A 14,065-nucleotide genomic window follows, 5' to 3' on the forward strand; every position below is an offset into this window, starting at 1 on the left:
TGATTATCCATCCAGGAATTATTTCAATATTTTGGTAATCTACAATTAATTGTTCGTTTGTATGTGTGAGTGGAAATATGTGGGTAGCATTTTTGTTGACAACAAAAGAAGATATCAAGTTGTTTTGATAGAAATTGTGGGTAAAGTAAGAGTAGGGGTGGTAATATTTTTTTGATTTGATTTGATTTCTGCAGAAGATTGATAAAATATTAAAATCTCTATCTTTTTGTTTGTTTGTTTGAGATTTAGATTTAGTATTGGAATATTTGACCATCACCTAACTTTTTTTTAAATGTGTTTTGTTTTTTTAAATTATTATTTATTTCCTCTCTCTCTCTGGTATTGTTTTTTTCTATTCTGATTTTGTATGACTATTTGAAGAAGATTGATTATTATTATTTTGATTACTACTATCATCCAAATCATCAATTAATTCTGTAATTTTTAACTTTTGTTTAGAAATGAAACGTTTGATATCTTCATTGCTTGAAGGAGGTTTGTCAGATGGTACCATTTTTCTCTTTAACTTGTGAACAAACATGATTAAATAGGCAAATGCAACTGCAAACAATGATATAATACTTAGTAGAAAAGAAATTAAAATATTTCTTTCATTCTTTCTTTGTACTGATAATACTATATCATCTAATCTTTTAATCTAAATGGAAAATGTAAAATGTAATTAATAAATGAATTATTTCCTCTCTTTTTGTTATTTGTTTTTTTTTTTTTGCTTACTCTATTTGAATAAGATTGTAAAGTATCAACATTAATGTTAACCTTTTCTTCAATGATTGGTAATTCCTTGTAGATTTGTCCAATTTTTCCATTTGTAGCTTCCAATACTTTTTCATTGGTTGAGAATAATGCCAAAGCTTTGGCGGATCGATCACGGAGTAATTGGAAATTATCAGACATTTCCTCAAACTCTTGTTTCAAAATAGTATAATCCTTTTGTTGTTGTTCTACCAGTGTTTCCAATTCTTTAATCTTTTCAAATAACTTTTGTTTCTCTTCTGCTTCGGTTGGTGTTTCCAGTTTGTTTACATCTTCACTGTCACGACCATGGTTACCAGCTACATCATCTGAATATTCTTCATCATCTGTTGAAAGGTGTAACATTGCATTTGGTCCAACTATAGGCGCGGGTTGTTGAGATGACATATTATTTTGATTATTTTGATTATTTACATTTTGTTGACTATGTTGCAATTTTAGATTTCTATTTTGAATGGATTGAATCAATGGAGAAGAGGATGAAGGACTTGCTGAAGCAGTAGATGATATTGCATGTTGTAAGGATGGTGATGATATTTGAGAGACAGGTGCTGATCCACCAGCTTGAGTAATACCATGAATAAACTTGTTTCGAGCAAATAACGGTGAAGAGGGGAGTATATCATTTCCAGACCCTTCCGATTCGTAATAGCCTCCGCTGCTATGACTATCCATATAACTCTTTTCACTCTTACTTGTATCAGACTCTGCATCTCCATATTCATATTCATCATCTTCATCATCACTATCCATGTTGTTGTTGTTGTTGTTGTTGTTGGATCGACCGCCGCGGTTATTATTATCATCTTGATCAAAATTATTAAATTTAATATCATCTTGATCAAGATCTTCATTCATATTTTGTTGTTGTTGTTGTTGTTGTTGTTGTTGGTTTCTATTTACAAAGTTGTTTTCATAATTATTATTATTATTATTATTATTAGTTAAATCTAGTGGTTGTATATCTGGTATATTGTTATTATTATTATTATTATCATCTTGATGTTGTGCACCAAGTGAATACGCTCTATTATGATGATGATGATGGTTATTCTCTTTATCTTTTATATGATCCAAATAACTTAGAATATTTTTTCCAGGTGCATCTGGATAGATTCTATTCTTTTGTTGAAAGTTTTTCATTAGTTCGTTGAATGACATGTAGTCTTTGATGGGATGATTGGGTGGTTTGTATCCAAGTGACTCTAGTTTTCTTTTGAGATTGTTAATGTCTTCGGCGATGCCTTTGAATGTGAATTGGTCAATGTATCCCTCGACCTCTTTCGAGTTGGAGATGCCATTCTTTCGGTTATTGTCAATTTGGAATGCTTTGACTGCGTTGATTGTCTTTTGGTCGTACTGGCCATCGATACGTGTCAACAAGGGGAGATAGTTGAGATGAGACAGTGCAGCTTGCAGTTCCTTGACAAACAAAGTGATGTTGCTGAGATTGGTCGACGAGGCGCCCGACAACTGTTCAAACGTCGTACGTGCATCACTGTCAAATGGTAGATACGACAAGAGATACTTGGATCGCATACACCCCAGTCGTTTGAGTTGGAGGTTGATCTTGAGCGACGAGATGTATCTGTCGAAATCATTGCCCAACTGATTCGACCGAAGTGCAATGAAATTGAGACCCAATCCAGTACCAGAGCTCGACAGACTCGTTCCACTACCACCACTACTGATCATCTGTGAGTTTACAACGATCAGTTGTCCAAGCTTTGTTTTTGTCGGGTAACATCCAGCTGGTGGTTTTGAAAAGAGTGTTGATAATGATCTTGTATTACTTCCTCCTCCTCCTATATCACCAATTTGATTGTTTGATTGAGAGGAAGAAGCAGACTCTCTAGAAGAAGGTTTAAATACTGCAACTATAATTTCGTCACGAGGATTACCAGTAAACTCTACGGCAGACCATAAATGATTTGATTTGAATATCCATTCTTCAACTGCATACATTCTATATTCCCTCAATATCCTGTTGTCGCTAACCAACTCCCATTTACAATCGTTTGCATATGATTTGATTCTTTCTCTTTCACATGTAACATATAATTCATCTAAATTGGATGATGACGATGATGAATAATCATCATATGTCTGTTGTTGACCATGATGGTTTACTTTTAAACCTCCACTTGAACTTGTCAATGATGCAGTTCCCGAGAGGGAAGATGTAAGTTGATTGTTGGGAGATGTTGACTTTTTGGCATTGATGGGCAGTCCGCCCGATCTCTTTGACAAGTCATTTGAAACACCCTGAGAGTTACTACTAGTCAACATTGACATCATCTTTCGTCTCAATTCCTTTTCAATTGGATCTTCTATTGATGATGACGAAGAAGGTGCTCCCTCTCCTCCTTCACCATCCAATGCAAATGAATCATCTGAATTATCTATTTGTCTATTATTATTATTATTATTATTTGTTGTAGTCATTCTAACTATTCTCTTTGGTGATGATGAAGTTGGATGATAATCATTATTACTATTACTACTATGACTATTTAAACTATCTAACAACTTCCTCTCCTCCTCTGAAATTCTATTATTGTTGTCATTCATCATCATAAGATTGATCGTGATACAAGTATGTACATATCAAGTTGACTTTTAATTAATTAATTGATTGATGTTTGAAATATATATATTATTACAACACAGTTATCTATCTATCTATCTATCTACTCTTCTTTTTTAAATGTTTGTTTGTTTGATTGAAAAAATTAAAAAGACAGTTTGTTTGTTTGTTTGTGGGTGGTAGTTTCGATCCCCCCTCAGAAGTGGTGCAGTTCCCAATTCACACATTCTCCTCATATTTTTTTTTTTTCAACAAATCGGGCAACCGATTGGTTTATCTCTCAGGTAGATTGAAGCAATGACTAGATGGATGATCGAGATCTAGATATTTTATCATTCAATTAATATTAAATTTAAATAAATAGATTGACCTAAAATTAAATGGATCATATCATAAATATAATTACACAACAAAAAAAATAGTACTATTTTACTTTTAGAAATAATTATGATTTACAATTGGTCAGCTGATACAATGTAACATAAACAACACTTAGACACACAAGCCCAATGGGCCATGTGATGCATACAAAACGATGGATACCAAACACCTTTAACCTTTTTACAACTATGAAAAAAACGACACTTTGTTAACATTCATAATCTTTCATTTTTTGAGTTTATAGATTCCCATATTCATTTTTCGACGAGGTCGCATACATAGAGGTCTCTAGAAACCTATCATACCTCTTTAATAAGAACGTAAATACTTCCTAAAAAGATTGAAGGTCGCAGTTTATCGACCGGACGTCTAGAGAGACTTACAAACAGGAAGGAGAATACTAGCTTGCTTTCCACTGTGATCTGATTTTCAACGAATGATCCCAACTTGCAAGTTTTACAATCCATTATATATTTATATTTAATTTAAAAAGACATAAACAAACAAACAAATAATCAATTGAATACATACACACAAACATCTTAACAGATTGTTGTTATTATTGTTTCGATGAGGTCCACAAACATAGAGGTTTCTAGAAACCTATCGTACCTCTTTAATAAGAACGTAAATAACATTTTCTTTATCTGTATTGTGTCTGTGAAAAAAAAAAATAATAATTTACAAAAAAAAAAAAAAGGCACTGTATTCTTGTTAATTTTCAATATTTGTTCATTAGTAATTTTAAATTTAAAATTATGTTTTATTATTTATTTATTATATATTATCATCAAACTTAACTTAACTTTGACACAGGTTAAGTGCTTGATTCATTATCTAGTATGACATGTTAAGAATAAGAGCAGAAAAGAAAAAAGAGACACTTCTTTTAAAAGAAGAGTTATTTAGATTGGTATGGAATAATGTGGTGCTTAGAAGATTGATATGTGCAAAGATACAAGAATGTGTGTTGGTGTTGGTACCCGAGACGATACGTTTGGAGTTGTTTGGTAGCAAGTCGAGACACTTGGCAATGATCAAAGAGTACAAACGCGACCCCAAGAGACACTATGAACTCAACGGTAGCTTCTACTTGTACACTTGTCCGTTACTGACACCTCGCATATTCAAGTATTACTATGAATACGTGATGCAGAGGAAAAAGAGGCCGACAGACTTTGACTTGATACTCGACAAGATATCATTATCCCCAAGGAATCTGGTTGACTGTTGGTTGTTTAAAACCACATATGAATTGTTAAAGAGTAAAGGTGTACCACTCGACAAGATGGCGTCAACGTCTACATGGGCAAACATAGTACGTACAAATAATGTAGAGCTGTACAACTTTGTAAAGACGGTGTTACCACTGCCAAAACGAGTCGACGATTTAAAAGCTTTGGTGAGTGTGGCTGCTATGACACCTGAAACCAAGCTATCGTATTATGAAAGGTTAATGCCGATCTCTCAAGACACTAAATTACTCGCTACACTATTGGACGACCTCATTGAACACGATCCGTGTGAAAGGTACCTCGAACAAGTAGATTACGGTACATTGGTGTGTACTGGAAATATGGGTATACTCCAGACACTTGCCGAGCACGCAGGCGACTATATACGACGAACTATCACGAGTGGAGGGTCTAGTATTGGTGGAGGACGTGCCGAACGTCGTCGACACCGTCACACACACCTAACAAAGGAAATGATGTTGCTAGCTATGCGTAGCAAGCAAATCAACTCTGTTAGATACCTCCACCACGAAATGGAGATGCCAATCGAGACTGACGCACTCGTCGAAGCTGCTCGTTCCTGTGACCTCCCCTTTGTCATTGATGTTAACAGTATAGACCCTTCTGCAGGCCGCCTATACACCATTTTTCTCTATGTCATGAGTGCCAAGTTTATCCATGACGCTCACTACTTTTCACCCAGGTGTCTTGACCTTTGGCGTGACTACCGACGCGACTTTTGCATCTTCGTCGAAACTCTAAACTATATCGATCAAAAGCTACACTATCAAATCGACCACCACCTGGAATTCAAGTATCACGCCAAACCTATCCAACAACACTTTAAAATATTTGAATCTGGTTCTTTAATTCCACCTTTATCTTTTGATTTTGATTAATAGTCAAACAACATAAATAAATAATAAACAAAACAAACAACAATATTAATATTAATATGTTCAACTTAGTCGGTTCGAATCGATTACATCATCTTCCATTGAAAAATGCATTGCAATGAAGCAAAGGGTGGATTCTTTTAAATTAAAGAGGTCAAGTTTGGTTGCGGTATTATTCTCGCATGCGGAAAACGCCATCGAAAACTTTAAAAGTTTTTTTTTTAATCTTTTTTTTTTCTTGAGTGTGTGAGACACACAGAGTCGCGACTCTCAAGATATCCCTCTCTTGTCTTAAACAACAACATCATCTATATATTACTTAATTATCTATATTCATCATCTCAACTCTTGCAGTAGTAGTAGTAGTACTAGTAGTGTAATAACAGTAAGAGTAGGTGTCAATCAATCAACCAACACTCAATCATCAACACTCAATCACAATCAAAAATCAATCACAGTACAAAAATATCTGATGATCAAGTCAAAGTCAAGTCAATGAAGCTTTGAGATTATGATAATCAATCATATTCAATATACATACATAGTAAAAAAAGATGATATTACTTTAGTTTGGACCTATCAACAACAACAACATCATCATCATCATCCTTCCCTATCAATCAATCAATCAATCAATCATATATCACAATATTTTACTACTACTATGTAAAATACACATACACATACATATAATCTAACAAATCAAATCAATAATTATTTTAGGATATATCTAAAAAATGATGAGAGTAGCTTTTCTTATTGTTGCAATCATTGCTTGTATGATCAATGGATCATACTCTGCCGCCACCAATTGCGTCTTTGGTGAACAAAATTTCTCTGGTTTCAAGTATGTTTAAAACATTGATATTTTTTTGACACATATGACTAACCCAACATTAAATTAAATTTCTTTTAGTGGTTCTTATACTTTCAAGTTTGTTGAATTCAGAATTTAAAATATATATATATTTGGGAATGATTACTTTACTTATGCCTTTTTCTCTTTAATTTTCTAGTGTCGCAGGTACAAATTATATTTGGTCAGTTTGTCAAGCCAATACACAATGTAATAATCTTCTTACAGCCACCGGCGTTGTTTCATGTCAAAAGCCAACAACTGGCACACCACAAAACACTGGTTTACTTGCCGGCGGTACCTGGAGTGCATACCCAGACGGAGCTGCTACCGTCAACTACAAGTCTGGCACTGCTCCATGCAAGAGTTCAGGCAAGGTAAGACAAACCAACATGTTTTTCACATGCGCCAAGGGTGCTCAAAACAAGGTTATTTCGGCCGACGAAAGCGCCACCAAGTGTATCTATGAAGTTTTCATGAGCGGTGACTCTGCTTGTGCTGGTGGTAGTTCAACCGACAGCGGTCCATCATCGTCTGGAACTGGCGGTGACAGTGGCAAGAAGGGTGGAATTGGTGGAGGCTGGATCTTTATCATTATCTTACTCGTTGCCACCACCGTCTACATTCTCGCCGGTATTGGTTTCAACTACAAGGTCCGTAATCTCCGTGGAAAGGAAATGTTCCCCAACTATGCTTTCTGGGCTGACTTCCCAGGTCTCCTCAAGGATGGTGTCTTGTTTATCAAGTCCAAGGTTTCTGGAGGTGGTGCTTCTGGTGGTTCTGGTTATCAACAAGTTTAAAATTAAATTAAATTAAATAATCAAATAATATCAAAATAATCAAATAATATTTTCTCAAAACAATACACACATAACATACACACACACAACACAACCTATAAATAAAAATAATCAAAATAAAAATAACTTGTATTTATTCTTTTCCTCTAATAATATATATATATATATTATCTCTATTCCAACCCAAACATACAATTCCAACAACAATCAATAGGTTATTTGAAACCAAATCCTAAATCCAATGTACATGACTTAACACACACACACACACATATGTTTCATTAATAATATTAATAGATTGATTGATTGGTAGGTAGATTGATTGAAGGTATGCACCCACCCTCAGGGAACAGTCCTTAGATGCAGGGGTGCGACCTAAACAAAAAAATATAATATTATTTTTGTTTGATCATCAACACACACCTCAATGATCATTCACCCTAACCCTCAACTCACTATACTTTAAATATTTTTGATTGATATCTCTTTTTCAATCACTACAATCATTCATTCTCCGCATCACACCCACACACTCACGCACAACACATCAATACTTGCGCTACCCAATTATATTCGGTCAGGTCAAGAGTTGATGATGGATGATGGTTTGAATGTTATTTTTAAACCATCATGTAAATCAATTAATTATAATCCATCCCTTCTCTCCCTCCTCTCTACTACGTTATACTCAAATAATGATGGAAAGCTATTTAAATCCCCGGGGAGGGAGACAACATGATCATCATTTACATTTCATCTCTCTGATCACAATCACTATATTTCAACTATACTTTCTAAAAACAAAGAGTGATCAATCATGAAGATCATCAACATCATTTTCCTCTTCTTCTTCTCCTTCTTCTTAATTGTAAATGGACAAGAATTGGTCCAAGAAGTGAGATGGACATTAAGCAATGGTGGTAATAACCATGTCTATAGTTTGTACCAAAACACTAATGCAAACATATCACAACCAAATGCTCAAACCTTTTGCAAAGAATTAGATCTTTACAATACCATTTATTTGGCAACTATAAACTCAAAGCTAGAGTTTGATTTCATTAAAGACCAATTCCTAAGGGGATTGTCTGGAGCAACCAGAGTTTGGATTGGAGGTCAAGACCAAAACAAAGATGGTCGATGGAAATATTCTGTTGGAAATGAAGTTGATCAACCTTTATTTAATACATTCTCAAGTCAATGTTTTGGTATGAAATGTTAAAAGACAAATAATGTAAAAAAATATATATATTAATATGTTAATATCTTTTTGTTTATTTTAGGATTTTGTTTATTTCATCAAGTTCAACCTTCATTTGGACAATATTTATCAAAACCTTATTTACAGGTAAGGGGTGGACCGAGTAGCTGGAGATATTTTGGTGAGAGTTCAACAACATCTTCTCCAACACCTTACTTTTTGTGTGAGACCAATACTGCACAAGATGAATTGTTTGTGACTAGTACTGGTACTCTAGGTGGAACGGTTTCCATTACCAATGGGTTTAGATATGATGTTGAATCAGCCATGGTCACATTTATAAATACCGTTACAAACAAGGAGATACCATGTACTAATCTACAATCCGGTAATGGGTATCATGAATGTACAGTACCTCCATTATCAGGTTACTTTAACGTTAAAGTAAATGATAGTACTAGTACAGGTATGGGTTCAAGTATCCATTATAATTGGCAACCTTATCCACCATACATTAGAGCTGTTTATCCTGCTAGAAACAAAGGTGACTTGGTGACAGTGATTGGAGAAAATTTCGGAAATGATATTACTAAAATCAAATTAAATGTTTCAATGACTTATATTAGTAGTTCAGATTATGGTATTATATGTACACCAATAACACCATTCTTTTCAGGTGGTGAAGAAGGAATCCTCACAAGTTTCACTTGTCGATTAGAAGCAAATCTTGGATCTAAAAATTTCCTCTCTATTGCCATCTCTGTCTCTGGTGTACTTAGTTTTAATTCAAAACCTTTAATTTGTAAGTAGATAGTACAATAATCCGTATAATATTTATTTAGTCCACCAAATATTCTTTATATTAATCCTATTTCTTTTCATTTAGATTGTGTTGATAGATTTTATTCACCTGCTTATTATACTGGTACTTATAACTATTCAAGAGATTGGATCGACCAAGAAATGCAATTATTGGGGTCTGATCAACCAGGTTATATCGGTGTCATTGATAGTCAAGCACTTTACAAATGTTTGGTTGATACTATTTCAAGACATGAAATTGACAATGACTACCATTTGTGGTTGACTTCTGGTACTGGATTCTTCAACTCAAACCAAAGTTATACAATGAATGATGGTCCATTTAAAGGTCAAAAAACATCATTGTTTATTAAACCTACAACTCAAACATTGACAAACTTGGTTTGTTATAATTTTGATGCCCAAACCATTAATTTCCCAACCGATACTGCGTTTGTAGCTGCACCATTCATTGCTTTTGGTGGTGGGAATCCTTCACCAATCATTCAAGATGTTGTCTATTTCAGGAATGAGAGTGTACTCTCTATATCAGGTCTATACTTTGGAACTGATATTTCATTTGTATCAATTAATGTTGCAGACAGGATTTGTACCAATCCAACCTTTGAAAATACCGACACATCCATCTTGTGTAAACTCGATCCTTCTGATGAGCTGGATATTTACTCAAGTTTGAATGTTAGTGTCAAATCATACCATTTGTCCTCAACTCTACGTGTCAACCTTCAAAGAAATTGTCCAAAGGATTGCTCTGGACATGGAATATGTGACAAAGACTATGGTTGGTGTAATTGTGATACTGGATATGACTCGACTGTAGATTGTTCAGTTCTAGTGGTTGACCCATCCCAAACATTGTACAACTCGTCGATTGAAGATAACGGTCTGACCATTCTATCATCAAAACTAGAAAACACAGTTAGTTTTACATCTGGCATCAAGTATATTCGTGAAATGACACATGATGGAATACAAGTACGAGTGTTGGAGGTAGACAAGATGCAATTTGCCAAGCAAGAGATTGTTGGTCAAAACACAACACAATTTACTGGCGCTACAGGAGACGGTCTATTTTTGAAAATCAATGTTCAACAATTTCAAGAAGGATCAAAGACTCGATTCGCAGATGAAGATATTCAAGTATCACCAAACTCTGTAAAATACAACATTCAAATTAGAAAGTGGGCTTGGCAATCACCTTTGAATGTTTTACAGATTATATTTGTTTCACAGTCATCTGACAATATCCAAAAAGATAAATGTGGTAGAGATTTGATTCGATTAGAATCATCACAATTGGAGGAGGATGGTGACAGTAGTAGTAGTAGTAGTATTTATTGGACAAAGATAGAAGTTGGAAGATCAATGTTGAATAGTAAATTTGCAAGTAAAATGATTGTAGATGATAAATACTTTGTTAAATCAAAAGTATTGATACTTGACAAATCTGTAACTGATCAACTAGAGAAAACAATCTCTAGTGATCAACAGAGTGGCACTGTATTTATAGCAATGGAAACACCATATTTCCAAAATGTCATTGAATTGGATCCAGCATTCAATGCATTGGTAGTTGGTGATAAAGATGCAAATAACTTTGACGACAATGACGATGGCGATTGTGAAGATGGATTTGCCAAATGGAAGATTATCGCTATTACAGTGACATGTGGTACTGCACTCATATCTTTGATCATCGGTGGTTACTTGCTCACTCGAAAATGGATTAAATTAAAATTGGCCGAAAGATTAAACCCAAGTATCATCAATATAAGAATGTCTAATAGATTCAGTAGAAAAAGTAAAAAACCATCAAATAATCCATAAATACTACTTAAAGTAATTTGTAATTAAATAATTAAATAATAAAATAAATAAATAAATATCATGTTGTAATTATAATTCAATTATAAAATGTACTTCATTTCCAAATCCCAATTAATATATATTATTTATATATAACATATATATACTTGGCATATATGTTGTTTTTGGGCATACACCAGTTATTAAGGGTAAGTGTTTACCCCACACACATGGGATGAGACCTTAAAGTTTAATTTTTTGTTTTGATCACCCCTCGACTCAACATACTTTTAATATTTTTCATTCTCCAATCACTCACTTTTAAGTGAGTACTACAACTACATTCTATCATTCATTCATTCAATTCCTCCTCATCACACACACATCTATGTAATGAAATGACAGGCATAACAATGGCACAATTATATTTGATCAAAAGTTGATAGATAATGGTTTGAAGGTTAAATTTTTGAACCATCGATTAAATGATTTAATTACTTATAATTATAATCCTCCTCCTCCTCCTCCATCCCTCTACTACGGTATACTCAAATAGTGATGGAAAGCTATTTAAATAGGAGTCTCTGATCAAATCACTATTTCAACTTTTTTAAAGAGTGATCATGAAGATCTTCATCAAATCAACAACAATCTATTTATCATTTACTTCTTCTCCTTCTTCTTCTTTTTATTTTTGACAATTGTAAATGGACAAGCACAACTGGAAAAGCAAGTGACATGGACATCGAGTAGTGGTGGTAATAACCATGTCTATAGATTGTACAAAAGAAATGCTAAAATATCACAACCAGATGCTCAAGCCTTTTGCAGACAATTAGATCTTTACAATACCATTTATTTGACAACTATAAACTCTAAATTAGAGTTTGATTTCATTAAGGACCAATTATTGATGGGTCTGTCAGACGGTCCTTTGGTTTGGATTGGAGGTCAAGACCAAAACAATGATGGTCAATGGAAATATTCTGTTGGAATGAAGCTGATCAACCTTTATTTAATACATTCTCAGGTCAATGTTTTGGTATGTAATAATATATAAATATATTAAATATATTAAATATATTAATTAACATTATTATTTATTATATTTGTTTGTTTTAGGATTTTGTTTATTTCATCAAGTTCAACCTGCATTTACACAAAATGAAATAAGGTCCTATGTCACTGTTAGGGGTGGTGTCCAACAATGGAGATATTTTGCACAGAAAACTATTACTTCTTATCCAGTCATTTACTTTATTTGTGAAGAAGATACTGCACAAGATGAATTATATGTGACTAGTAGTAATGTTGGTACTCAAGGTGGAACGGTTTCAATTACCAATGGGTTTAGATATAATGTTGAATCGGCTAGGATCACATTTATAGATACCGTTACAAATAAGGAGATACCATGTACTAATCTACGATTGGGAGATAATGGTAACGGGTATCCTGAATGTACAGTACCTCCATTATCAGGTCACTTTAATGTTAAAGTAAATGATAGTACTAGTACAAGTATATATTATAATTGGCATCCTAATCCACCATACATTAGAGCTGTTTATCCTGCTCGAAACAAAGGTGACTTGGTGACAGTGATCGGAGACAATTTCGGAAATGATATAAGTAAAATCAAGATTAATGTATCTTTGACTTATATCTATTATAATAACTCTTATGGTATTATATGTACACCAATAACTCCAATCTATTCAGGGGGTGGAGGAGCAGGTATCCTTACAGGTTTCACTTGTCGATTAGAGGAAGATCTTGGAACTAGAAAATTCCTCTCCATCGCCATCTCTGTTTCAGGTGTATTTAGTTTTAATTCAAAACCTTTAATTTGTAAGTAGATAGTACAATTATAATTATATAACTAAATATTCTTTATATTAATCTTTCTTTATTTTGTTTTAGATTGTGTTGATAGATTTTATTCACCTACATATTTTAATGGGACCTATCAATATACAAAGGAATTGGTCGATCAAAAGATGCAATTATTGGGGTCTGATCAACCAGGTTATATCGGTGTCATAGATAGTCAAGCACTTTACAAATGTTTGGTTGATACTATTTCAAGACATGAAATTGACAATGACTATAATCTTTGGGTGACTCCTGGTACTGGGTTCAACAGTTCAGATCAAACCTATACAATGAATGATGGTCCTTTTAAAGGTCAAAAAACATCATTGTTTATCAACCAAACAACTCAACCAGCTCAACCAATGACAAACTTGGTTTATTATAATTTGGATGACCAAACTACTACTTTAACATTTTCCAACGTCGACTATTGGAATAAACGATATTATTTATAATTGGTGAAGGATTTCCACCACCAAAAGCAATTAATGGTGAAGCTATACATTTTCCACCAAAGTAAGATTAACATAAGAATCAGTCGAAAAAGTACAAAACCATCAAATAATAATAATAATAATAATAATAATAATAATAATAATAATAATAATAATAATAATAATAATAATAATAATAATAATAATAATAATAATAATAATAATAATAATAACAATAATGCCATGGGAGTGAATAATCCATAAATAAATCAAAAAAATGTGAACTTCAAAAATGAAGGTTTTTCAAATTCAAATTTTTTGGGAGGGAAATTAAGCTTGACAACGGCGCGGTGTTCGCATAAAGTATCCCCGTTGTAGTTTAACTCAACAATTGG

At 33.5% G+C, this 14,065-nt stretch overlaps 4 protein-coding genes across 4 annotated transcripts; 3 read left to right on the forward strand and 1 right to left on the reverse strand.

The window, feature by feature from the left end:
* Window positions 1-352: 352 nt before the first annotated feature.
* DFA_00122 (uncharacterized protein) lies at window positions 353-3,348 on the reverse strand (the record flags this gene model as incomplete). The annotated part of the gene is made up of 2 exons (XM_004357781.1): window positions 353-658; window positions 739-3,348. 2 exons carry the CDS (start codon window positions 3,346-3,348, stop codon window positions 353-355), a joined length of 2,916 nt encoding a protein of 971 aa, XP_004357838.1.
* A 463-nt stretch (window positions 3,349-3,811) lies between these two features.
* Window positions 3,812-6,546, forward strand: DFA_00123 (uncharacterized protein; the record flags this gene model as incomplete). Its single annotated transcript, XM_004357782.1, has 4 exons — window positions 3,812-3,840; window positions 3,990-4,065; window positions 4,587-5,592; window positions 6,446-6,546. The coding sequence occupies 4 exons, from the start codon at window positions 3,812-3,814 to the stop codon at window positions 6,544-6,546; spliced, it is 1,212 nt and encodes a 403-aa protein (XP_004357839.1).
* Window positions 6,547-6,613: 67 nt separating this feature from the next.
* On the forward strand, window positions 6,614-7,532 carry DFA_00124 (mannose-6-phosphate receptor domain-containing protein; the record flags this gene model as incomplete). Its single annotated transcript, XM_004357783.1, has 2 exons — window positions 6,614-6,723; window positions 6,893-7,532. 2 exons carry the CDS (start codon window positions 6,614-6,616, stop codon window positions 7,530-7,532), a joined length of 750 nt encoding a protein of 249 aa, XP_004357840.1.
* An 817-nt stretch (window positions 7,533-8,349) lies between these two features.
* On the forward strand, window positions 8,350-13,934 carry DFA_00125 (uncharacterized protein; the record flags this gene model as incomplete). The annotated part of the gene is made up of 7 exons (XM_004357784.1): window positions 8,350-8,740; window positions 8,816-9,535; window positions 9,620-11,356; window positions 11,940-12,407; window positions 12,505-13,212; window positions 13,285-13,610; window positions 13,701-13,934. The coding sequence occupies 7 exons, from the start codon at window positions 8,350-8,352 to the stop codon at window positions 13,932-13,934; spliced, it is 4,584 nt and encodes a 1,527-aa protein (XP_004357841.1).
* Window positions 13,935-14,065: the final 131 nt, after the last annotated feature.

The sequence above is a fragment of the Cavenderia fasciculata genome (genome assembly GCF_000203815.1).
Source record: "Cavenderia fasciculata unplaced genomic scaffold Scf_Dfasci-F-a-11f03.f1-5, whole genome shotgun sequence".
Lineage (NCBI taxonomy): Eukaryota > Evosea > Eumycetozoa > Acytosteliales > Cavenderiaceae > Cavenderia > Cavenderia fasciculata.